This window comes from Oncorhynchus mykiss, chromosome 15, assembly GCF_057628025.1.
Source record: "Oncorhynchus mykiss isolate SJ-2025 chromosome 15, ASM5762802v1, whole genome shotgun sequence".
Taxonomy (NCBI): Eukaryota; Metazoa; Chordata; class Actinopteri; order Salmoniformes; family Salmonidae; genus Oncorhynchus; species Oncorhynchus mykiss.
This window is the reverse complement of record NC_143036.1, coordinates 10953823-10980206: the sequence shown is the minus strand read 5'-3', so window position 1 is coordinate 10980206 and position 26384 is coordinate 10953823. Positions and strand designations below refer to the sequence as shown.

The following is a 26384-nucleotide window of genomic DNA, read 5'->3' as shown; positions in this document are numbered from 1 at the left end:
TTGTAATGACAGGCAGACATTTGATTTGCTTTTTCAACAAAATGAAATTTTATTCAGTTAACAATAAGATACACACTGACATTAAATCTACAATACTTTACAATGGAAGTCTGCAATGAGCAAACTCAGTAGGCGAGCTTGAACTTGCGGTCGTAGGTCCCAGCTTTGATCTGCTCCTCCTTCTTGTCCTGCGGGGGGGGGGGGGGGGGGGGGGGGGGGGGGGTTAATGAGGTTACGATGGCAGAGCGAAAGCATTGTCACCTAAGCCAGGGTTTCCCAAACTCACTTCTGCTCTGGTTTTTGCCCTAGCACTACACAGCTGTTTTAAATAATCAAAGCTTGATAATGAGTTATTTGACTCAGCTGTGTAGTGCTTAGCTAAAACCAAAAAGACTGCGTTTGGGAAGCCCTGCTCTAAGCAACCTCTTGGTGGCGTGTTTATAACAGTGTGAGCCTCAGTACCCAGGTCTGTGACAGCTCTCTGATTCAGAGAGAGGATCTTAGTCTACATGGCACCACCATTGTTATGTCAAAGAATGGTGGCGGAGTAGAAGATGAACTTCGAACACATGCTAGGCTTCGCCCTGACTTAAATATTTGGCAGAAATCTTGAAACTATTATGGAGTCAGACAAAGCTTCAAAGTGTGTTTGCTTCCAATAATGCAAAAATTATAATTTCACCATGTCGATGAGCTAAGATGAATTTACTGTCTCTGAGGGCTCATACTCCAATCACTTCTGTATTAGACAGCCAATGTGTCTGTTCAATGGATGACTTTAGTGGGCACAGTCTGGTGGCCCTGTACAAGTTTGCCTTCATAATATAGGTAGGAACACTTTCCTAATATTGAGTTGCTTACGGTTAAGTCATGTTAAAAAATAAAAAAAACCTAAGTGGTAGATCTCGTTTTGTATTTTGACTCAGTGATCTTGACCACTGGTGTAAAGGCTAGGGTGTATTTGGAACAGACCCCTAATGTCAGGGAACAAGTAGGTTAAGGGTTGGTGTCATCTCATCCATACCCTGTCCGTCTTCAGAACGTAGTACAGGACGAAGAGGGGAACCACTCCAAAGAGCCCACCTAGCAGCGACGTCTTCTTGGTGGCTCTGAAGTGGTTGTAGGGGTTGGTGCGTGCATACACCCAGCGTGTCAAGGCAGGGTCTTCCTTGAAGCACAAAAAACAGCACGTCAATAATGATGGCCATTCTTTGAGAGTGGGTGCCAGTCTTATTGCAGTCAACTACTATCGTGGTAAAAACGGTTGAATTCAGAAACAGTCATGTTCCCCCAGAATACAATTAACTGAATACAACAATCCATCACAAATTCGTTTAAATAGCAAACTTATTCCGAAATAGTAACACCAAAGTCACATCAACAAAAGTAACGTTAGTTAGCAAACACCATCAATAGCATTACCTCTGGGTGAACTGTGGGTCTGACATTCGCAAGCTAGCTAGCGTTAGCATGTTAGCTCACTCTACTTACAATAAGCTCTTTTCTGTGCGGGTTGTTTAGCTGCATCTGATATTGTCTCTTCAGCTGGGCCCTTAAACCAGCCCTCTCCTCCTCGGCACGTCTCTGGTCCAGCGAAAGGTTGAAATATTCAGCTGGGTCCAACGTTTTTGGCCGAGTGGCCAAGGGCGCTTCGCGGTAGTCCGCCATGTTTGTGAGTAGAGACCAATGACCGTAGAGACAGACAACGAGATTAGATTACCACAAAGTATCGCGTTCTCTTCCAGCAGCGGAGTTTTCAATGGCAACACAAAGCATTCCACACGAATCTGGGGGGGTTAGTGGGGGTTGTCAAATTTTGAGTTGAACGTTTTTTTTCCAGAATTCCCAGTTGTCTTGAACTCACTGAAGTCAAGTTTTCGCAGTTACGAGTCAGCAATTGTTTTGAGCGTGGCACAAATCATGCTTCATTGACAGCATGGCCAATGTTGAATGTTTATCATTTTAAACTTGTTAGACACTTAATCCCAGATTTTGGACCACACAGCCCCTCCACTGAATAGCAGGCTAGTGATTGCTTTACAATGCTTGCAGTTAGCCACTTGTCACTGATTCCTTCCAAACCACTCATTGTTGAATTTGCAACTTGTTGTGTAATGTTTGTCCAATGGCCGATGAGCACCGATACATTTTATCTATAATTTCTCATTATTTCTCTTCATATGACAAGGATTAAAAAGGATTTGCCAGAAAATTGTCAACTTGATTCATGATGATTACTCCTAGCTAAGATTTTGAAAGTATGATGTTGACATGATCAGTCCAATCAAAGCTACTGTAGATATAACATAACAAGCCAGGCTGAAACACCTGCATTTTTGTAGATATAACATAACAAGTCAGGCTGAAACACCTACATTTTTGTAGATATAACATAACAAGCCAGGCTGAAACACCTGCATTTTTGTAGATATAACATAACAAGCCAGGCTGAAACACCTGCATTTTTGTAGATATAACATAACAAGCCAGGCTGAAACACCTGCATTTTTGTAGATATAACATAACAAGCCAGGCTGAAACACCTGCATTTTTGTAGATATAACATAACAAGCCAGGCTGAAACACCTGCATTTTGGAGCTTATTTACTCAAGAAAGCAAAAAGAGACCATGTTTGTATGCGGCTTTATTAACTCAATTACTATTATTTTTTTGACATTGTTTGCAAATTGATACTGTATGTGACATGTATTAATGCCAAAATAACATGCAAAACAGGTAAGCCCCACCCGAAGTGGTCAATGACTTTCCACCCAACTTCCTTATCAGCATGGGCATGTCCAAAACGATGAACTGCTTTCAAACGGAGTGGAATGAGATGGTGCACAAATGTCTGTTTAATGCAGAGGATGTGGGGCTAGGTTCCAGATGTGTACACTCAAAAACATTTTATTACAGCGAGATGAAAAACAGAGGGAGAATAGACAAACAGCCTCAGCAGCGGGACAAGCTCCAAAAAGCCAGAGATTTCCACCGTCTCCAGTACAGGTGAGTGGGCCAGGAGAAGAAAAGACTGAAGATATTAGAAAGCTGAAGACACAAGGTAAGATGTGATGAATATCCTGCTCACCCTTTATGTATCAAGGCATTTTATATCCCTAATAGTAACTCAAACTACTAAATGTATGATCAAGTTACTGTTTACTTTTTTCACAATAAAACATCTCTTGGCCCACACCCTGCTTGTCAGCTACCTGGCTCTACACACAAGCAAACTAGTGGTTGCCTCGGCTGGTGACGACCAGCTCTGTAGGCTTCCTGAAGGAGAGCTGATTTGTAGAGGCCAGGGCACAGCGAGGGCTCTCTGGGGTTAACTTCCACCCTGACAGGGCTAAGCTAGGGGCCACTGGTGGGACTCCAGGTTCCAGATATGGGACCTTTCTGAGGGCCGCTGTGTGCTGACCCCAGAGAGCCACTAGGGGCTGCTCCTTCCATTCCGGTGGAGACTTTGTGGCCTCCTGCTCCCTTGATGACAGTTTGTTAGGAAATAAATATTTCCTGTTCTTCTACCAAACTTGGCACACACATGCTGACTGTGTTGAGGTAATGTGTGCCATCATATTTGTAGACATGATGATTATCCATATTATAATGGTGTGGGACCTGCAGAGAGGTGCCGCTACAGTCACACTGGTTCTATCAACAGTGTAGTTCCTCCCCTAGCCTGCCCACCTCCTCGGCTGAAGACTGTCCTTGTGGGACACTCGAACCGCCATGTGCCTAGACATTCTACGGCTTCAGCAGCTCCATCAACCACATCTCACTCAGCTCCACTGGTGACCTCATCACGTACTACAATTCCCATGACTGTCATACTGTGGGATGTCAGCAGACGTGTTCACTATGGAGACGGGGACGCAGCCTAACAACTGGATGGCTTCCTGCCCCGTCGGGCCGGATGCTGGCAGTCGTTGGGGACGAGGTGAGGGTGGTAGATTGGACGTGACCGCAAGTGGCGTGTGTGCTGAAGCACGAGGACCTGGTGCAGTGTTTTTTTTGTACCACAAGGGGGGGACCAACAGTCAGGGGTACCTGACAGATGTGTGTGGTCGTAATGGATAAGATTCACAAGAGTTAAAAAAAAAAGTTGCAATGCATATTATGCTTAAGTGTGTATTTCTATAAATTCAATGAACAGGCAAGCATACATCAAAAACACTAGCCCACACCTGTAATAGATCAACAACATGGTTGAGTTATAGGATTTATTAGAAACAAAGGAATCCAACGATACGAGAGTCTTGAGTGCTGTCTCATATAAGGAAGTGAACAGAGGGCAAACACAAACATCCGGGGGTCTGACGGCTCTCACATCAGGCCCAGCTTATACTCCATCATGATGTGGGGCTCACCCACCATCTCACTTTGGGATGGGTCTGCAGGAAGATGGACACAAAATAGTGCTAAGTTCACATTAGTTTAACTTCTTTCTGCTGCTGTCTCGTCTGTATACAGTGTCTCTTACCGTTGAGGATGTCCTCAAAGCTGATGCTCTCATCGTTCCCTTTGAGAGTGTCCAGGGCCAGGTGTGAGCTTTGCAGGAACGGAAGGCGCTGGATCTGAGAAGGGAGAGAGAGAGAAGGGACAGGGAAAGTGGTAAGGGATAAGTGGGAAAGTTGCTTATTTCATTTTCACCAACACTATTCTTTGTTTTCAATGAAGATCAGAGAGACATGTGTGTCTACCTGTCTGGCTGCCCTGTACTCCATCTGCAGTTTCAGGGGAGCGTGGAGGCCCTGGATGTTTCTGAGGTTGGAGAAGTTCATCTTGTCCTGGTTCAGCTGAAACTGCAAGGGAGAGTACAAAAGTCAATGTTGGAGCTAAAGTAGCGTTAGTGTTTTATTCAAGAAAAGTTGTATGAGACCTGAAGACTTGTATTAACTCCCAGAACATATACCTAGCCTTTAGCTCAGAACAACAGCGTATTGTGTCACTCACATTCTTTTCTGACAGCTCCAGCGCATGGCTGGGGAGCAGCTCATTTTTCACACTGCTGAACCTGAGAGAGTTCAACTATCAGTTATGTCTCACAAACTGTTATATAGTTAACGTTACATACTTTGAGTTGAATGAGTGTCCAGCAGAGACAGTTCTCTCACCCGCTCCTGAGTGTGTCCTGGACGCCATAAGCCCCAACCTGTTGACCCATGCCCGTCACCGGTACACTGTCCTTAAGCTGTGATCGTAGTCCACGAGTATTCTGGAGACGAACAAAATAACAACCCAGTTAACATTATAGTAGAGGCATGATGACTAACGTTACCTACTAGCTAACACTTTAGTGTATCCCAAACAGCTGAGATAACTGCTACTTAACTACCTAGCTGGCACGAAGCAAAGGATAGGCAAGATTGTTAGCGCTAGTTTAGATGAATTAACCAAAACAAACTGACACAAACAAACACAAATAGCTAGCTAGAGCTAACGTTGGACATCATCGCTGCTAATAACGCGCTAACTTTAGCTAGTTCACCGGCATGAGTGACTAATCAAAATCCAAACGTCTCTACAAATACAGCAAGCAATACATTAATCAAACCCCACGATTCATTGGTATTTCGTATAGACAACATAGCTATCTATCAACTATACATTTTACACATTTAATGTATGAATTAAACAACAAATGTTGGTAATTTGATAGCTACCATTGTCCCTGTGATGCGGCTGTTTCCACTTTTAGTACAAAACTTCCGGTCAGGGTCGCGTTAGTATGACGTCACTTATTTTTCTTCTTCTATGATGTCATGGCGGTCTGCAAACACACGTTAAAAGTGCATGCCGCCACCTACTGTGCTGGAATTTACGATCAACCATGATCTGTCCTATTATGTACTACCATGAAAATACAATTCAAAACCAAATAAATTCCTAACTTCTACCACATCCTCCCCAACCCTATTAAACTTGATCTATAATCATGCTGAAACACTCCACCCGTAGGATTGTTCAGCATGTCAATAACCATTTCAAAAGTAACATCTGTTAACCCTAATATCTCTTCTCCACAATAACCTTCAACCTGGCATTTCTGCTTTCCACAACCCGTACTGTCGTCCTGATAACCTTACCAATAAAAGCTATGAAGTCAACTTTATTGACTGTCGAGGTGTCCTTTGGCACTGCACATTTATGAGCACAAGATTTCTGAACAGGCCTCGGCCATCAGAAGCACCAGCCGACAGTAGGTCCACTTACTACAGGTATGTCCATGTAAGCTCCATCAGTCCACACTGTAGTTCTACTAACCTATTTTACGGCCTCTGCATATGATACATCCTGACTGATCCTATGTCTCTGAGCCTCTCTCTATACCAAATGCTGCACTGCCCCCCCAAGTACAGTACTTAACCTTCACATTTGCTTCCACATTCACCGTAATCATGTGTCCCTCTACACTTGGCACATCTTTTCTTTCCTTTACACTGAGCAGCTACACGCAGTGGTGAAACTAGAGTTTTATACACAGGGTGACCAGGGGGTGGCCAAGGATACTTCAGGGGGTCCATAGACCATGACAGAACATTAGTGTGTAACCCTAACCTGGTATCTAAGGAGCATTAATTAATCCTATGATTGCTGATTAGAGGTAGAGGTGATAATTCACTGAACCCGGAGTTCTTCAATGTAGCAGATAGTGAGGTCCATAAGGGTTACTTCACTAGAACTCTTTAGCGTACTGGCTTTATTTACTGGACGCTCCACTGCTTTCTGTATCGTCATTTATTTTGTTCCTATGTCTTCCCACTGCCGACCTCTGACCCTCATCCACCCGCTGCATACAATCAGAACGGACACCAATATTGTTCGCATTCCAGCACAGCTGCTTCTTCACCAACTTCTCCATTACGTCCGCCCTACCCACCGACCTCTGACCCTCTTCCACCGTTTGACCACACTTCCCAATCAGATGATAGAAATACAAGCGGGCAGATAGACGTAAATAAAAAGGAAAGTAGGATGAATGCTGCTTTTGGAACTACCGTGTCGTTTATATGTATCTATATATGGTTTATCATACTGATGTTACATGTACAACATCCACAAATGGATTAAGATTTATATAAAAATTATTTTCCGCTTGTTATGAGTACGGGGGTATAGCTCAGTGGTAGAGCATTTGACTGCAGATCAAGAGGTCCCCGGTTCAAATCCGGGTGCCCCCTCATTTTGTTTGATACTTTTGCTCATACTTGAACCTCAGTAAGTATAATCTTTAGAAGCACATTGTATCAGCCTACATCTGGTATGTCCATTACAGTTTCGAGAACAGTAGAGTAGAAAAAAAAAACACTGTTACCCTTAGCAACAACAATCTATAATGTATTATCATAGTTACATTCACCACTTTGCTTTACATCTCATCACATTTAATTTAATCTCACTGTATAGTGTCATAGTAGTAGTGTCTGATGGTTGCTATTGCAATTTACTGGTCAGCAATACAATGCCAGCCAGTCAGTCAGTCAGTCAAAGAGATTGGCCTTGGAGTGTTCTGACTTGATGAGGCTGGAGACCAGGGGGTGGAGGACACTGCTGTAGGTATCCACCTGGCTGTCCTCCTGCCCCAGCCCTGAGAACTCAACACAAGGCTCCAGGTTGGAAGGAACCAGCCTCTTCTTGTCTTGGGAGAAAGAGAAACAGAAAGAGAGCAAAAATAGCCTTTTTACTCCCTTTGACCAGAGGGGGGTGCTATAATCCCACGTAAATTGTTGGTGTTGTTATTATGTGCCTCAGGTCAAGGAATAAATAATTGTACCTTTCCAAGACTCAGAGGAATTACTGGTACCCACAACCCTCCAGTCATTAATATACCTGCAGAAATATTAAAAAGCATTGTTGCTTTGGGTAACACTGTATTGCAACTGTCTCAATGGGATCACCTGTTATAATGAAGGATGATTAAAAAAGGTACATATGGAGGCTATTTACTCGTCAAAGTTGAGAGCGTTGGTCCACTCCAGTAGTTCATCCACTTCCCACTCTACGATGTGGTTGGGTCCCAGCTGCTCCACGGCGTCCATCATGCCCTGGGCTGACCGCTCCACCAGCATGGCTGTCTCACTATGCTCTGTACGTGCATGCAGACAGCCACGGTCATACCTGCGGACAGTCGGTTGAAGAACAGGTGAGGCTGAGGGGAACAGGTAGATGGACAGGCAGGATTGAGGGGGACAGGTGAGGCTGAGGGGAACAGGTAGATGGACAGGTGAGATTGAGGGGGACAGGTGAGGCTGAGGGGAACAGGTAGAGGGACAGGTGTGGGTGAGGTGAACAGGTAGAGAGACAAGTGAGGCTGAGGGGGACAGGTAGAGGGACAAGTGAGGCTGAGGGGAACAGGTAGAGGGACAGGTATGGTTGAGGGGGACAGGTGAGGGTGAGGGGGCAGGTATAGTGACAGGTGTGGGTGAGGGGGACAGGTAGGCTGAGGGGGACAGGTAGGCTGAGGGGGACAGGTAGGCTGAGGGGGACAGGTAGGGTTGAGGGGGACAGGTAGAGGGACAGGTGAGGCTATTACAGGTTAGCATTGCTGTTACAAATAAGCAATAATTATGCAGTTTGAGCATACAGGTGAGTAGTACTGTTGAATACAGGTGAGTGAACAGGTGAGTAGTGCTGTTGAATACAGGTGAGTGAACAGGTGAGTAGTGCTGTTGAATACAGGTGAGTGAACAGGTAAGTAGTTCTGTTGAATACAGGTGAGTGAACAGGTGAGTAGTGCTGTTGAATACAGGTGAGTGAACAGGTGAGTACTGCTGTAGAATACAGGTGAGTAGTACTGTTGAATACAGGTGAGTAGTACTGTTGAATCCAGGTGAGTGAACAGGTGAGTAGTGCTGTTGAATACAGGTGAGTGAACAGGTGAGTAGTGCTGTTGAATACAGGTGAGTGAACAGGTGAGTAGTACTGTTGAATCCAGGTGAGTGAACAGGTGAGTAGTGCTGTTGAATACAGGTGAGTAGTGCTGTTGCAGACAGGTGAGTAAACAGGTGAGTAGTGCTGTTGCATACAGGTGAGTAGTACTGTTGCATACAGGTGAGTGAACAGGTGAGTAGTACTGTTGCATACAGGTGAGTAGTGCTGTTGCATACAGGTGAGTAGTGCTGTTGCATACAGGTGAGTAGTGCTGTTGCATACAGGTGAGTAGTGCTGTTGCATACAGGTGAGTAGTGCTGTTGCATACAGGTGAGTAGTACTGTTGCATACAGGTGAGTAGTGCTGTTGCATACAGGTGAGTAGTGCTGTTGCATACAGGTGAGTAGTACTGTTGCATACAGGTGAGTAGTGCTGTTGCATACAGGTGAGTAGTGCTGTTGCATACAGGTGAGTAGTGCTGTTGCATACAGGTGAGTAGTACTGTTGCATACAGGTGAGTAGTGCTGTTGCATACAGGTGAGTAGTGCTGTTGCATACAGGTGAGTAGTACTGTTGCATACAGGTGAGTGAACAGGTGAGTAGTGCTGTTGAATACAGGTGAGTGAACAGGTGAGTAGTACTGTTGAATACAGGTGAGTAGTGCTGTTGAATACAGGTGAGTGAACAGGTGAGTAGTGCTGTTGAATACAGGTGAGTGAACAGGTAAGTAGTTCTGTTGAATACAGGTGAGTGAACAGGTGAGTAGTAGTGTTGAATACAGGTGAGTGAACAGGTGAGTAGTGCTGTTGAATACAGGTGAGTGAACAGGTGAGTAGTGCTGTTGCATACAGGTGAGTGAACAGGTGAGTAGTGCTGTTGAATACAGGTGAGTAGTGCTGTTGAATACAGGTGAGTGAACAGGTGAGTAGTGCTGTTGAATACAGGTGAGTGAACAGGTGAGTAGTGCTGTTGAATACAGGTGAGTGAACAGGTGAGTAGTGCTGTTGAATACAGGTGAGTGAACAGGTGAGTAGTGCTGTTGAATACAGGTGAGTGAACAGGTGAGTAGTGCTGTTGAATACAGGTGAGTGAACAGGTGAGTACTGCTGTTGAATACAGGTGAGTAGTACTGTTGAATACAGGTGAGTGAACAGGTGAGTAGTGCTGTTGAATACAGGTGAGTGAACAGGTGAGTAGTACTGTTGAATACAGGTGAGTGAACAGGTGAGTAGTGCTGTTGAATACAGGTGAGTGAACAGGTGAGTAGTACTGTTGAATACAGGTGAGTGAACAGGTGAGTAGTGCTGTTGAATACAGGTGAGTGAACAGGTGAGTAGTACTGTTGAATACAGGTGAGTGAACAGGTGAGTAGTACTGTTGAATACAGGTGAGTGAACAGGTGAGTAGTACTGTTGAATACAGGTGAGTGAACAGGTGAGTAGTACTGTTGAATACAGGTGAGTGAACAGGTGAGTAGTACTGTTGAATACAGGTGAGTGAACAGGTGAGTAGTACTGTTGAATACAGGTGAGTAGTAGTGTTGAATACAGGTGAGTAGTGCTGTTGAATACAGGTGAGTAGTAGTGTTGAATACAGGTGAGTGAACAGGTGAGTAGTGCTGTTGAATACAGGTGAGTAGTACTGTTGAATACAGGTGAGTAGTACTGTTGAATACAGGTGAGTAGTACTGTTGAATACAGGTGAGTAGTACTGTTGAATACAGGTGAGTAGTACTGTTGAATACAGGTGAGTAGTACTGTTGAATACAGGTGAGTGAACAGGTGAGTAGTACTGTTGAATACAGGTGAGTAGTGCTGTTGAATACAGGTGAGTAGTAGTGTTGAATACAGGTGAGTGAACAGGTGAGTAGTACTGTTGAATACAGGTGAGTAGTACTGTTGAATACAGGTGAGTAGTACTGTTGAATACAGGTGAGTAGTAGTGTTGAATACAGGTGAGTAGTAGTGTTGAATACAGGTGAGTGAACAGGTGAGTAGTGCTGTTGAATACAGGTGAGTGAACAGGTGAGTAGTGCTGTAGAATACAGGTGAGTAGTACTGTTGAATACAGGTGAGTGAACAGGTGAGTAGTACTGTTGAATACAGGTGAGTGAACAGGTGAGTAGTGCTGTAGAATACAGGTGAGTGAACAGGTGAGTAGTGCTGTTGAATACAGGTGAGTGAACAGGTGAGTAGTAGTGTTGAATACAGGTGAGTGGTGCTGTTGAATACAGGTGAGTAGTGCTGTTGAATACAGGTGAGTGAACAGGTGAGTAGTGCTGTTGAATACAGGTGAGTGAACAGGTGAGTAGTGCTGTTGAATACAGGTGAGTAGTACTGTTGAATACAGGTGAGTGAACAGGTGAGTATTACTGTTGAATACAGGTGAGTAGTACTGTTGAATACAGGTGAGTAGTACTGTTGAATACAGGTGAGTAGTAGTGTTGAATACAGGTGAGTGAACAGGTGAGTAGTGCTGTTGAATACAGGTGAGTGAACAGGTGAGTAGTGCTGTTGAATACAGGTGAGTGAACAGGTGAGTAGTGCTGTTGAATACAGGTGAGTGAACAGGTGAGTAGTGCTGTTGAATACAGGTGAGTGAACAGGTGAGTAGTGCTGTTGAATACAGGTGAGTGAACAGGTGAGTAGTAGTGTTGAATACAGGTGAGTAGTACTGTTGAATACAGGTGAGTGAACAGGTGAGTAGTGCTGTAGAATACAGGTGAGTAGTACTGTTGAATACAGGTGAGTAGTAGTGTTGAATACAGGTGAGTGAACAGGTGAGTAGTGCTGTTGAATACAGGTGAGTAGTGCTGTTGAATACAGGTGAGTAGTACTGTTGAATACAGGTGAGTGAACAGGTGAGTAGTGCTGTAGAATACAGGTGAGTAGTACTGTTGAATACAGGTGAGTGAACAGGTGAGTAGTACTGTTGAATACAGGTGAGTAGTGCTGTTGAATACAGGTGAGTGAACAGGTGAGTAGTACTGTTGAATACAGGTGAGTGAACAGGTGAGTAGTGCTGTTGAATACAGGTGAGTAGTAGTGTTGAATACAGGTGAGTGAACAGGTGAGTAGTACTGTTGAATACAGGTGAGTGAACAGGTGAGTAGTGCTGTTGAATACAGGTGAGTGAACAGGTGAGTAGTACTGTTGAATACAGGTGAGTAGTAGTGTTGAATACAGGTGAGTGAACAGGTGAGTAGTACTGTTGAATACAGGTGAGTAGTGCTGTTGAATACAGGTGAGTGAACAGGTGAGTAGTACTGTTGAATACAGGTGAGTAGTACTGTTGAATACAGGTGAGTAGTAGTGTTGAATACAGGTGAGTGAACAGGTGAGTAGTACTGTTGAATACAGGTGAGTAGTGCTGTTGAATACAGGTGAGTGAACAGGTGAGTAGTACTGTTGAATACAGGTGAGTAGTACTGTTGAATACAGGTGAGTAGTAGTGTTGAATACAGGTGAGTGAACAGGTGAGTAGTACTGTTGAATACAGGTGAGTGAACAGGTGAGTAGTACTGTTGAATACAGGTGAGTAGTAGTGTTGAATACAGGTGAGTGAACAGGTGAGTAGTGCTGTTGAATACAGGTGAGTAGTAGTGTTGAATACAGGTGAGTGAACAGGTGAGTAGTGCTGTTGAATACAGGTGAGTAGTAGTGTTGAATACAGGTGAGTGAACAGGTGAGTAGTACTGTTGAATACAGGTGAGTGAACAGGTGAGTAGTACTGTTGAATACAGGTGAGTAGTAGTGTTGAATACAGGTGAGTGAACAGGTGAGTAGTAGTGTTGAATACAGGTGAGTGAACAGGTGAGTAGTGCTGTTGAATACAGGTGAGTGAACAGGTGAGTAGTGCTGTTGAATACAGGTGAGTGAACAGGTGAGTAGTGCTGTTGAATACAGGTGAGTGAACAGGTGAGTAGTGCTGTTGAATACAGGTGAGTAGTAGTGTTGAATACAGGTGAGTGAACAGGTGAGTAGTGCTGTTGAATACAGGTGAGTAGTAGTGTTGAATACAGGTGAGTAGTGCTGTTGAATACAGGTGAGTAGTACTGTTGAATACAGGTGAGTAGTACTGTTGAATACAGGTGAGTAGTACTGTTGAATACAGGTGAGTAGTACTGTTGAATACAGGTGAGTAGTGCTGTTGAATACAGGTGAGTAGTACTGTTGAATACAGGTGAGTAGTAGTGTTGAATACAGGTGAGTAGTGCTGTTGAATACAGGTGAGTAGTACTGTTGAATACAGGTGAGTAGTACTGTTGAATACAGGTGAGTAGTACTGTTGAATACAGGTGAGTAGTACTGTTGAATACAGGTGAGTAGTGCTGTTGAATACAGGTGAGTAGTACTGTTGAATACAGGTGAGTAGTACTGTTGAATACAGGTGAGTAGTACTGTTGAATACAGGTGAGTAGTACTGTTGAATACAGGTGAGTAGTGCTGTTGAATACAGGTGAGTAGTACTGTTGAATACAGGTGAGTAGTACTGTTGAATACAGGTGAGTGAACAGGTGAGTAGTACTGTTGAATACAGGTGAGTGAACAGGTGAGTAGTACTGTTGAATACAGGTGAGTAGTAGTGTTGAATACAGGTGAGTGAACAGGTGAGTAGTACTGTTGAATACAGGTGAGTGAACAGGTGAGTAGTGCTGTTGAATACAGGTGAGTGAACAGGTGAGTAGTAGTGTTGAATACAGGTGAGTGAACAGGTGAGTAGTGCTGTTGAATACAGGTGAGTGAACAGGTGAGTAGTGCTGTTGAATACAGGTGAGTAGTGCTGTTGAATACAGGTGAGTAGTACTGTTGAATACAGGTGAGTAGTACTGTTGAATACAGGTGAGTGAACAGGTGAGTAGTGCTGTTGAATACAGGTGAGTGAACAGGTGAGTAGTGCTGTTGAATACAGGTGAGTGAACAGGTGAGTAGTGCTGTTGAATACAGGTGAGTAGTACTGTTGAATACAGGTGAGTAGTACTGTTGAATACAGGTGAGTGAACAGGTGAGTAGTAGTGTTGAATACAGGTGAGTGAACAGGTGAGTAGTGCTGTTGAATACAGGTGAGTGAACAGGTGAGTAGTAGTGTTGAATACAGGTGAGTGAACAGGTGAGTAGTACTGTTGAATACAGGTGAGTGAACAGGTGAGTAGTAGTGTTGAATACAGGTGAGTGAACAGGTGAGTAGTGCTGTTGAATACAGGTGAGTGAACAGGTGAGTAGTGCTGTTGAATACAGGTGAGTGAACAGGTGAGTAGTGCTGTTGAATACAGGTGAGTGAACAGGTGAGTAGTACTGTTGAATACAGGTGAGTAGTGCTGTTGAATACAGGTGAGTGAACAGGTGAGTAGTACTGTTGAATACAGGTGAGTAGTACTGTTGAATACAGGTGAGTGAACAGGTGAGTAGTGCTGTTGAATACAGGTGAGTGAACAGGTGAGTAGTACTGTTGAATACAGGTGAGTAGTGCTGTTGAATACAGGTGAGTGAACAGGTGAGTAGTACTGTTGAATACAGGTGAGTGAACAGGTGAGTAGTGCTGTTGAATACAGGTGAGTGAACAGGTGAGTAGTACTGTTGAATACAGGTGAGTAGTACTGTTGAATACAGGTGAGTAGTGCTGTAGAATACAGGTGAGTGAACAGGTGAGTAGTGCTGTTGAATACAGGTAAGTAGTAGTGTTGAATACAGGTGAGTGAACAGGTGAGTAGTAGTGTTGAATACAGGTGAGTAGTGCTGTAGAATACAGGTGAGTGAACAGGTGAGTAGTGCTGTTGAATACAGGTAAGTAGTTCTGTTGAATACAGGTGAGTGAACAGGTGAGTAGTGCTGTTGAATACAGGTGAGTAGTAGTGTTGAATACAGGTGAGTGAACAGGTGAGTAGTGCTGTTGAATACAGGCGAGTGAACAGGTGAGTAGTACTGTTGAATACAGGTGAGTGAACAGGTGAGTAGTGCTGTTGAATACAGGTGAGTGAACAGGTGAGTAGTGCTGTTGAATACAGGTGAGTGAACAGGTGAGTAGTGCTGTTGAATACAGGTGAGTGAACAGGTGAGTAGTACTGTTGAATACAGGTGAGTGAACAGGTGAGTAGTGCTGTTGAATACAGGTGAGTGAACAGGTGAGTAGTGCTGTTGAATACAGGTGAGTAGTAGTGTTGAATACAGGTGAGTGAACAGGTGAGTAGTGCTGTTGAATACAGGTAAGTAGTTCTGTTGAATACAGGTGAGTAGTGCTGTTGAATACAGGTGAGTGAACAGGTGAGTAGTACTGTTGAATACAGGTGAGTAGTACTGTTGAATACAGGTGAGTAGTAGTGTTGAATACAGGTGAGTGAACAGGTGAGTAGTGCTGTTGAATACAGGTGAGTAGTAGTGTTGAATACAGGTGAGTGAACAGGTGAGTAGTGCTGTTGAATACAGGTGAGTGAACAGGTGAGTAGTACTGTTGAATACAGGTGAGTGAACAGGTGAGTAGTGCTGTTGAATACAGGTGAGTGAACAGGTGAGTAGTGCTGTTGAATACAGGTGAGTGAACAGGTGAGTAGTAGTGTTGAATACAGGTGAGTAGTGCTGTTGAATACAGGTGAGTGAACAGGTGAGTAGTAGTGTTGAATACAGGTGAGTAGTGCTGTTGAATACAGGTGAGTGAACAGGTGAGTAGTAGTGTTGAATACAGGTGAGTAGTGCTGTTGAATACAGGTGAGTGAACAGGTGAGTAGTGCTGTTGAATACAGGTGAGTGAACAGGTGAGTAGTGCTGTTGAATACAGGTGAGTGAACAGGTGAGTAGTGCTGTTGAATACAGGTGAGTGAACAGGTGAGTAGTAGTGTTGAATACAGGTGAGTGAACAGGTGAGTAGTGCTGTTGAATACAGGTGAGTGAACAGGTGAGTAGTGCTGTTGAATACAGGTGAGTGAACAGGTGAGTAGTGCTGTTGAATACAGGTGAGTGAACAGGTGAGTAGTGCTGTTGAATACAGGTGAGTAGTGCTGTTGAATACAGGTGAGTGAACAGGTGAGTAGTACTGTTGAATACAGGTGAGTGAACAGGTGAGTAGTAGTGTTGAATACAGGTGAGTAGTGCTGTTGAATACAGGTGAGTAGTACTGTTGAATACAGGTGAGTGAACAGGTGAGTAGTAGTGTTGAATACAGGTGAGTAGTAGTGTTGAATACAGGTGAGTGAACAGGTGAGTAGTGCTGTTGAATACAGGTGAGTAAACAGGTGAGTAGTGCTGTTGAATACAGGTGAGTGAACAGGTGAGTAGTGCTGTTGAATACAGGTGAGTGAACAGGTGAGTAGTGCTGTTGAATACAGGTGAGTAGTACTGTTGAATACAGGTGAGTAGTACTGTTGAATACAGGTGAGTGAACAGGTGAGTAGTAGTGTTGAATACAGGTGAGTGAACAGGTGAGTAGTGCTGTTGAATACAGGTGAGTGAACAGGTGAGTAGTGCTGTTGAATACAGGTGAGTGAACAGGTGAGTAGTACTGTTGAATACAGGTGAGTGAACAGGTGAGTAGTGCTGTTGAATACAGGTGAGTGAACAGGTGAGTAGTACTGTTGAATACAGGTGAGTAGTGCTGTTGAATACAGGTGAGTGAACAGGTGAGTAGTGCTGTTGAATACAGGTGAGTAGTACTGTTGAATACAGGTGAGTGAACAGGTGAGTAGTGCTGTTGAATACAGGTGAGTGAACAGGTGAGTAGTAGTGTTGAATACAGGTGAGTGAACAGGTGAGTAGTGCTGTTGAATACAGGTGAGTGAACAGGTGAGTAGTGCTGTTGAATACAGGTGAGTGAACAGGTGAGTAGTACTGTTGAATACAGGTGAGTAGTGCTGTTGAATACAGGTGAGTGAACAGGTGAGTAGTACTGTTGAATACAGGTGAGTAGTACTGTTGAATACAGGTGAGTGAACAGGTGAGTAGTGCTGTTGAATACAGGTGAGTGAACAGGTGAGTAGTGCTGTTGAATACAGGTGAGTAGTACTGTTGAATACAGGTGAGTGAACAGGTGAGTAGTGCTGTTGAATACAGGTGAGTGAACAGGTGAGTAGTAGTGTTGAATACAGGTGAGTGAACAGGTGAGTAGTGCTGTTGAATACAGGTGAGTGAACAGGTGAGTAGTGCTGTTGAATACAGGTGAGTGAACAGGTGAGTAGTACTGTTGAATACAGGTGAGTGAACAGGTGAGTAGTGCTGTTGAATACAGGTGAGTGAACAGGTGAGTAGTACTGTTGAATACAGGTGAGTAGTGCTGTTGAATACAGGTGAGTGAACAGGTGAGTAGTACTGTTGAATACAGGTGAGTGAACAGGTGAGTAGTACTGTTGAATACAGGTGAGTAGTGCTGTTGAATACAGGTGAGTGAACAGGTGAGTAGTGCTGTTGAATACAGGTGAGTGAACAGGTGAGTAGTGCTGTTGCATACAGGTGAGTGAACAGGTGAGTAGTAGTGTTGAATACAGGTGAGTGAACAGGTGAGTAGTACTGTTGAATACAGGTGAGTGAACAGGTGAGTAGTGCTGTTGAATACAGGTGAGTGAACAGGTGAGTAGTACTGTTGAATACAGGTGAGTGAACAGGTGAGTAGTACTGTTGAATACAGGTGAGTAGTGCTGTTGAATACAGGTGAGTGAACAGGTGAGTAGTAGTGTTGAATACAGGTGAGTGAACAGGTGAGTAGTGCTGTAGAATACAGGTGAGTAGTACTGTTGAATACAGGTGAGTGAACAGGTGAGTAGTGCTGTTGAATACAGGTGAGTGAACAGGTGAGTAGTACTGTTGAATACAGGTGAGTGAACAGGTGAGTAGTACTGTTGAATACAGGTGAGTGAACAGGTGAGTAGTAGTGTTGAATACAGGTGAGTGAACAGGTGAGTAGTACTGTTGAATACAGGTGAGTGAACAGGTGAGCAGTAGTGTTGAATACAGGTGAGTGAACAGGTGAGTAGTACTGTTGAATACAGGTGAGTGAACAGGTGAGTAGTGCTGTTGAATACAGGTGAGTGAACAGGTGAGTAGTGCTGTTGAATACATGTGAGTGAACAGGTGAGTAGTGCTGTTGAATACAGGTGAGTAGTACTGTTGAATACAGGTGAGTGAACAGGTGAGTAGTGCTGTAGAATACAGGTGAGTGAACAGGTGAGTAGTACTGTTGAATACAGGTGAGTGAACAGGTGAGTAGTACTGTTGAATACAGGTGAGTGAACAGGTGAGTAGTACTGTTGAATACAGGTGAGTGAACAGGTGAGTAGTACTGTTGAATACAGGTGAGTGAACAGGTGAGTAGTGCTGTTGAATACAGGTGAGTGAACAGGTGAGTAGTGCTGTAGAATACAGGTGAGTGAACAGGTGAGTAGTAGTGTTGAATACAGGTGAGTGGTGCTGTTGAATACAGGTGAGTAGTGCTGTTGAATACAGGTGAGTGAACAGGTGAGTAGTACTGTTGAATACAGGTGAGTGAACAGGTGAGTAGTAGTGTTGAATACAGGTGAGTGAACAGGTGAGTAGTGCTGTTGAATACAGGTGAGTGAACAGGTGAGTAGTGCTGTTGAATACAGGTGAGTGAACAGGTGAGTAGTGCTGTTGAATACAGGTGAGTAGTACTGTTGAATACAGGTGAGTGAACAGGTGAGTATTACTGTTGAATACAGGTGAGTGAACAGGTGAGTAGTGCTGTTGAATACAGGTGAGTGAACAGGTGAGTAGTGCTGTTGAATACAGGTGAGTATTACTGTTGAATACAGGTGAGTATTACTGTTGAATACAGGTGAGTATTACTGTTGAATACAGGTGAGTATTACTGTTGAATACAGGTGAGTGAACAGGTGAGTAGTGCTGTTGAATACAGGTGAGTAGTAGTGTTGAATACAGGTGAGTGAACAGGTGAGTAGTGATGTTGAATACAGGTGAGTGAACAGGTGAGTAGTGCTGTTGAATACAGGTGAGTGAACAGGTGAGTAGTACTGTTGAATACAGGTGAGTAGTGCTGTTGAATACAGGTGAGTGAACAGGTGAGTAGTGCTGTTGAATACAGGTGAGTAGTGCTGTTGAATACAGGTGAGTGAACAGGTGAGTAGTGCTGTTGAATACAGGTGAGTAGTGCTGTTGAATACAGGTGAGTGAACAGGTGAGTAGTGCTGTTGAATACAGGTGAGTGAACAGGTGAGTAGTACTGTTGAATACAGGTGAGTGAACAGGTGAGTAGTGCTGTTGAATACAGGTGAGTGAACAGGTGAGTAGTGCTGTTGAATACAGGTGAGTGAACAGGTGAGTAGTGCTGTTGAATACAGGTGAGTGAACAGGTGAGTAGTGCTGTTGAATACAGGTGAGTGAACAGGTGAGTAGTGCTGTTGAATACAGGTGAGTAGTGCTGTTGAATACAGGTGAGTGAACAGGTGAGTAGTGCTGTTGAATACAGGTGAGTGAACAGGTGAGTAGTGCTGTTGAATACAGGTGAGTGAACAGGTGAGTAGTGCTGTTGAATACAGGTGAGTGAACAGGTGAGTAGTGCTGTTGAATACAGGTGAGTAGTGCTGTTGAATACAGGTGAGTGAACAGGTGAGTAGTGCTGTTGAATACAGGTGAGTAGTGCTGTTGAATACAGGTGAGTGAACAGGTGAGTAGTGCTGTTGAATACAGGTGAGTGAACAGGTGAGTAGTGCTGTTGAATACAGGTGAGTGAACAGGTGAGTAGTGCTGTTGAATACAGGTGAGTGAACAGGTGAGTAGTGCTGTTGAATACAGGTGAGTGAACAGGTGAGTAGTACTGTTGAATACAGGTGAGTGAACAGGTGAGTAGTGCTGTTGAATACAGGTGAGTGAACAGGTGAGTAGTGCTGTAGAATACAGGTGAGTGAACAGGTGAGTAGTACTGTTGAATACAGGTGAGTGAACAGGTGAGTAGTGCTGTTGAATACAGGTGAGTGAACAGGTGAGTAGTACTGTTGAATACAGGTGAGTGAACAGGTGAGTAGTGCTGTTGAATACAGGTGAGTAGTGCTGTTGAATACAGGTGAGTGAACAGGTGAGTATTACTGTTGAATACAGGTGAGTGAACAGGTGAGTAGTGCTGTTGAATACAGGTGAGTGAACAGGTGAGTAGTGCTGTTGAATACAGGTGAGTAGTACTGTTGAATACAGGTGAGTGAACAGGTGAGTAGTACTGTTGAATACAGGTGAGTGAACAGGTGAGTAGTACTGTTGAATACAGGTGAGTGAACAGGTGAGTAGTACTGTTGAATACAGGTGAGTGAACAGGTGAGTAGTACTGTTGAATACAGGTGAGTGAACAGGTGAGTAGTACTGTTGAATACAGGTGAGTGAACAGGTGAGTAGTGCTGTTGAATACAGGTGAGTAGTGCTGTTGAATACAGGTGAGTGAACAGGTGAGTATTACTGTTGAATACAGGTGAGTGAACAGGTGAGTAGTGCTGTTGAATACAGGTGAGTGAACAGGTGAGTAGTGCTGTTGAATACAGGTGAGTAGTACTGTTGAATACAGGTGAGTAGTACTGTTGAATACAGGTGAGTGAACAGGTGAGTAGTGCTGTTGAATACAGGTGAGTGAACAGGTGAGTAGTACTGTTGAATACAGGTGAGTGAACAGGTGAGTAGTGCTGTTGAATACAGGTGAGTGAACAGGTGAGTAGTGCTGTTGAATACAGGTGAGTGAACAGGTGAGTAGTGCTGTTGAATACAGGTGAGTGAACAGGTGAGTAGTACTGTTGAATACAGGTGAGTAGTACTGTTGAATACAGGTGAGTGAACAGGTGAGTAGTGCTGTTGAATACAGGTTAGTAGTACTGTTGAATACAGGTGAGTAGTACTGTTGAATACAGGTGAGTGAACAGGTGAGTAGTGCTGTTGAATACAGGTGAGTGAACAGGTGAGTAGTACTGTTGAATACAGGTGAGTAGTGCTGTTGAATACAGGTGAGTGAACAGGTGAGTAGTGCTGTTGAATACAGGTGAGTGAACAGGTGAGTAGTACTGTTGAATACAGGTGAGTGAACAGGTGAGTAGTTCTGTTGAATACAGGTGAGTAGTACTGTTGAATACAGGTGAGTAGTGATGTTGAATACAGGTGAGTAGTGCTGTAGAATACAGGTGAGTGAACAGGTGAGTAGTACTGTTGAATACAGGTGAGTGAACAGGTGAGTAGTACTGTTGAATACAGGTGAGTGAACAGGTGAGTAGTGCTGTTGAATACAGGTGAGTGAACAGGTGAGTAGTACTGTTGAATACAGGTGAGTAGTGCTGTTGAATACAGGTGAGTAGTACTGTTGAATACAGGTGAGTAGTGCTGTTGAATACAGGTGAGTGAACAGGTGAGTAGTGCTGTTGAATACAGGTGAGTGAACAGGTGAGTAGTACTGTTGAATACAGGTGAGTAGTACTGTTGAATACAGGTGAGTAGTGCTGTTGAATACAGGTGAGTGAACAGGTGAGTAGTGCTGTTGAATACAGGTGAGTGAACAGGTGAGTAGTACTGTTGAATACAGGTGAGTAGTGCTGTTGAATACAGGTGAGTGAACAGGTGAGTAGTACTGTTGAATACAGGTGAGTAGTGCTGTTGAATACAGGTGAGTGAACAGGTGAGTAGTACTGTTGAATACAGGTGAGTAGTGCTGTTGAATACAGGTGAGTGAACAGGTGAGTAGTACTGTTGAATACAGGTGAGTATTGCTGTTGAATACAGGTGAGTGAACAGGTGAGTAGTACTGTTGAATACAGGTGAGTAGTGCTGTTGAATACAGGTGAGTGAACAGGTGAGTAGTGCTGTTGAATACAGGTGAGTAGTGCTGTTGAATACAGGTGAGTGAACAGGTGAGTAGTGCTGTTGAATACAGGTGAGTGAACAGGTGAGTAGTACTGTTGAATACAGGTGAGTGAACAGGTGAGTAGTGCTGTTGAATACAGGTGAGTGAACAGGTGAGTAGTGCTGTTGAATACAGGTGAGTGAACAGGTGAGTAGTGCTGTTGAATACAGGTGAGTGAACAGGTGAGTAGTGCTGTTGAATACAGGTGAGTGAACAGGTGAGTAGTGCTGTTGAATACAGGTGAGTGAACAGGTGAGTAGTGCTGTTGAATACAGGTGAGTGAACAGGTGAGTACTGCTGTAGAATACAGGTGAGTGAACAGGTGAGTAGTGCTGTTGAATACAGGTGAGTGAACAGGTGAGTAGTGCTGTAGAATACAGGTGAGTAGTGCTGTTGAATACAGGTGAGTAGTACTGTTGAATACAGGTGAGTGAACAGGTGAGTAGTGCTGTTGAATACAGGTGAGTGAACAGGTGAGTAGTGCTGTAGAATACAGGTGAGTAGTGCTGTTGAATACAGGTGAGTAGTACTGTTGAATACAGGTGAGTAGTGCTGTTGAATACAGGTGAGTAGTGCTGTTGAATACAGGTGAGTAGTACTGTTGAATACAGGTGAGTAGTGCTGTTGAATACAGGTGAGTGAACAGGTGAGTAGTGCTGTTGAATACAGGTGAGTGAACAGGTGAGTAGTGCTGTAGAATACAGGTGAGTAGTGCTGTTGAATACAGGTGAGTGAACAGGTGAGTAGTACTGTTGAATACAGGTGAGTGAACAGGTGAGTAGTGCTGTTGAATACATGTGAGTGAACAGGTGAGTAGTGCTGTTGAATACAGGTGAGTGAACAGGTGAGTAGTGCTGTTGAATACAGGTGAGTGAACAGGTGAGTAGTACTGTTGAATACAGGTGAGTGAACAGGTGAGTAGTGCTGTTGAATACAGGTGAGTGAACAGGTGAGTAGTTCTGTTGAATACAGGTGAGTGAACAGGTGAGTAGTGCTGTTGAATACAGGTGAGTAGTGCTGTTGAATACAGGTGAGTAGTGCTGTTGAATACAGGTGAGTAGTACTGTTGAATACAGGTGAGTAGTGCTGTTGAATACAGGTGAGTAGTGCTGTTGAATACAGGTGAGTAGTGCTGTTGAATACAGGTGAGTAGTGCTGTTGAATACAGGTGAGTAGTACTGTTGAATACAGGTGAGTGAACAGGTGAGTAGTGCTGTTGAATACAGGTGAGTGAACAGGTGAGTAGTGCTGTAGAATACAGGTGAGTAGTGCTGTAGAATACAGGTGAGTAGTGCTGTTGAATACAGGTGAGTGAACAGGTGAGTAGTGCTGTTGAATACATGTGAGTGAACAGGTGAGTAGTACTGTTGAATACAGGTGAGTGAACAGGTAAGTAGTTCTGTTGAATACAGGTGAGTGAACAGGTGAGTAGTGCTGTAGAATACAGGTGAGTGAACAGGTGAGTAGTGCTGTTGAATACAGGTGAGTAGTAGTGTTGAATACAGGTGAGTGAACAGGTGAGTAGTGCTGTTGAATACAGGTGAGTAGTAGTGTTGAATACAGGTGAGTGAACAGGTGAGTAGTGCTGTTGAATACAGGTGAGTAGTAGTGTTGAATACAGGTGAGTAGTGCTGTTGAATACAGGTGAGTAGTAGTGTTGAATACAGGTGAGTGAACAGGTGAGTAGTACTGTTGAATACAGGTGAGTAGTAGTGTTGAATACAGGTGAGTGAACAGGTGAGTAGTAGTGTTGAATACAGGTGAGTAGTGCTGTTGAATACAGGTGAGTAGTAGTGTTGAATACAGGTGAGTGAACAGGTGAGTAGTGCTGTTGAATACAGGTGAGTAGTGCTGTTGAATACAGGTGAGTAGTACTGTTGAATACAGGTGAGTGAACAGGTGAGTAGTGCTGTAGAATACAGGTGAGTAGTACTGTTGAATACAGGTGAGTGAACAGGTGAGTAGTGCTGTAGAATACAGGTGAGTAGTACTGTTGAATACAGGTGAGTGAACAGGTGAGTAGTAGTGTTGAATACAGGTGAGTGAACAGGTGAGTAGTGCTGTTGAATACAGGTGAGTAAACAGGTGAGTAGTGCTGTTGAATACAGGTGAGTAAACAGGTGAGTAGTGCTGTTGAATACAGGTGAGTAGTAGTGTTGAATACAGGTGAGTGAACAGGTGAGTAGTGCTGTTGAATACAGGTGAGTAAACAGGTGAGTAGTGCTGTTGAATACAGGTGAGTAAACAGGTGAGTAGTGCTGTTGAATACAGGTGAGTAGTACTGTTGAATACAGGTGAGTAGTGCTGTTGAATACAGGTGAGTAAACAGGTGAGTAGTGCTGTTGAATACAGGTGAGTAGTACTGTTGAATACAGGTGAGTAGTGCTGTTGAATACAGGTGAGTAGTAGTGTTGAATACAGGTGAGTAGTACTGTTGAATACAGGTGAGTGAACAGGTGAGTAGTACTGTTGAATACAGGTGAGTGAACAGGTGAGTAGTGCTGTTGAATACAGGTGAGTAGTGCTGTTGTATACAGGTGAGTAGTAGTGTTGAATACAGGTGAGTGAACAGGTGAGTAGTGCTGTTGAATACAGGTGAGTAGTAGTGTTGAATACAGGTGAGTGAACAGGTGAGTAGTGCTGTTGAATACAGGTGAGTGAACAGGTGAGTAGTAGTGTTGAATACAGGTGAGTGAACAGGTGAGTAGTGCTGTTGAATACAGGTGAGTGAACAGGTGAGTAGTGCTGTTGAATACAGGTGAGTGAACAGGTGAGTAGTACTGTTGAATACAGGTGAGTAGTACTGTTGAATACAGGTGAGTAGTACTGTTGAATACAGGTGAGTGAACAGGTGAGTAGTGCTGTTGAATACAGGTGAGTGAACAGGTGAGTAGTGCTGTTGAATACAGGTGAGTGAACAGGTGAGTAGTACTGTTGAATACAGGTGAGTAGTAGTGTTGAATACAGGTGAGTAGTACTGTTGAATACAGGTGAGTGAACAGGTGAGTAGTACTGTTGAATACAGGTGAGTAGTAGTGTTGAATACAGGTGAGTGAACAGGTGAGTAGTGCTGTTGAATACAGGTGAGTGAACAGGTGAGTAGTGCTGTTGAATACAGGTGAGTGAACAGGTGAGTAGTACTGTTGAATACAGGTGAGTGAACAGGTGAGTAGTGCTGTTGAATACAGGTGAGTGAACAGGTGAGTAGTACTGTTGAATACAGGTGAGTAGTACTGTTGAATACAGGTAAGTAGTACTGTTGAATACAGGTGAGTAGTAGTGTTGAATACAGGTGAGTAGTACTGTTGAATACAGGTGAGTGAACAGGTGAGTAGTACTGTTGAATACAGGTGAGTGAACAGGTGAGTAGTACTGTTGAATACAGGTGAGTGAACAGGTGAGTAGTACTGTTGAATACAGGTGAGTAGTAGTGTTGAATACAGGTGAGTAGTACTGTTGAATACAGGTGAGTGAACAGGTGAGTAGTACTGTTGAATACAGGTGAGTAGTACTGTTGAATACAGGTGAGTGAACAGGTGAGTAGTGCTGTTGAATACAGGTGAGTAGTACTGTTGAATACAGGTGAGTAGTACTGTTGAATACAGGTGAGTAGTGCTGTTGAATACAGGTGAGTAGTACTGTTGAATACAGGTGAGTAGTAGTGTTGAATACAGGTGAGTGAACAGGTGAGTAGTGCTGTTGAATACAGGTGAGTGAACAGGTGAGTAGTGCTGTTGAATACAGGTGAGTGAACAGGTGAGTAGTGCTGTTGAATACAGGTGAGTGAACAGGTGAGTAGTACTGTTGAATACAGGTGAGTGAACAGGTGAGTAGTACTGTTGAATACAGGTGAGTAGTGCTGTTGAATACAGGTGAGTAGTACTGTTGAATACAGGTGAGTAGTACTGTTGAATACAGGTGAGTGAACAGGTGAGTAGTGCTGTAGAATACAGGTGAGTAGTGCTGTTGAATACAGGTGAGTAGTGCTGTTGAATACAGGTGAGTAGTGCTGTTGAATACAGGTGAGTAGTGCTGTTGAATACAGGTGAGTACTGCTGTTGAATACAGGTGAGTAGTACTGTTGAATACAGGTGAGTGAACAGGTGAGTAGTGCTGTTGAATACAGGTGAGTGAACAGGTGAGTAGTACTGTTGAATACAGGTGAGTGAACAGGTGAGTAGTACTGTTGAATACAGGTGAGTAGTGCTGTTGAATACAGGTGAGTGAACAGGTGAGTAGTACTGTTGAATACAGGTGAGTGAACAGGTGAGTAGTACTGTTGAATACAGGTGAGTGAACAGGTGAGTAGTACTGTTGAATACAGGTGAGTAGTAGTGTTGAATACAGGTGAGTGAACAGGTGAGTAGTACTGTTGAATACAGGTGAGTGAACAGGTGAGTAGTACTGTTGAATACAGGTGAGTAGTGCTGTTGAATACAGGTGAGTGAACAGGTGAGTAGTGATGTTGAATACAGGTGAGTAGTAGTGTTGAATACAGGTGAGTAGTGCTGTAGAATACAGGTGAGTGAACAGGTGAGTAGTAGTGTTGAATACAGGTGAGTGAACAGGTGAGTAGTGCTGTTGAATACAGGTGAGTGAACAGGTGAGTAGTGCTGTTGAATACAGGTGAGTGAACAGGTGAGTAGTACTGTTGAATACAGGTGAGTAGTACTGTTGAATACAG

At 43.8% G+C, this 26384-nt stretch overlaps 3 protein-coding genes and 1 non-coding gene across 4 annotated transcripts in view; 1 reads left to right on the top strand and 3 right to left on the bottom strand.

The window, feature by feature from the left end:
• Positions 1–24: 24 nt before the first annotated feature.
• On the bottom strand, positions 25–1756 carry ndufb4 (NADH:ubiquinone oxidoreductase subunit B4). Its single transcript, XM_021562305.3, has 3 exons — positions 1492–1756; positions 1025–1168; positions 25–188 (listed from the first exon to the last, which is right to left on the bottom strand). Exons 1-3 carry the CDS (start codon positions 1666–1668, stop codon positions 126–128), a joined length of 384 nt encoding a protein of 127 aa, XP_021417980.1. The 5' UTR covers positions 1669–1756; the 3' UTR covers positions 25–125.
• Positions 1757–4210: 2454 nt separating this feature from the next.
• LOC110489573 (proteasome maturation protein) lies at positions 4211–5784 on the bottom strand. Its single transcript, XM_021562303.3, has 6 exons — positions 5668–5784; positions 5119–5219; positions 4958–5018; positions 4705–4806; positions 4485–4578; positions 4211–4395 (listed from the first exon to the last, which is right to left on the bottom strand). The coding sequence occupies exons 1-6, from the start codon at positions 5668–5670 to the stop codon at positions 4328–4330; spliced, it is 429 nt and encodes a 142-aa protein (XP_021417978.1). The 5' UTR covers positions 5671–5784; the 3' UTR covers positions 4211–4327.
• A 1329-nt stretch (positions 5785–7113) lies between these two features.
• On the top strand, positions 7114–7185 carry trnac-gca (transfer RNA cysteine (anticodon GCA)). Its single transcript has one exon. It is a non-coding gene; the product is annotated as a tRNA-Cys (tRNA).
• A 128-nt stretch (positions 7186–7313) lies between these two features.
• Positions 7314–26384, bottom strand: part of c15h11orf65 (chromosome 15 C11orf65 homolog) — a 34440-nt gene continuing 15369 nt past the window's right edge. The window contains exons 7-9 of the mRNA XM_036943688.2: positions 7952–8122; positions 7779–7834; positions 7314–7643 (exon numbers count right to left, since the gene is read on the bottom strand). Coding sequence (XP_036799583.2) covers positions 7486–7643; positions 7779–7834; positions 7952–8122 — 385 coding nt within the window. The 3' untranslated portion in view covers positions 7314–7485. The remainder of the gene's footprint in view (positions 7644–7778; positions 7835–7951; positions 8123–26384) is intronic.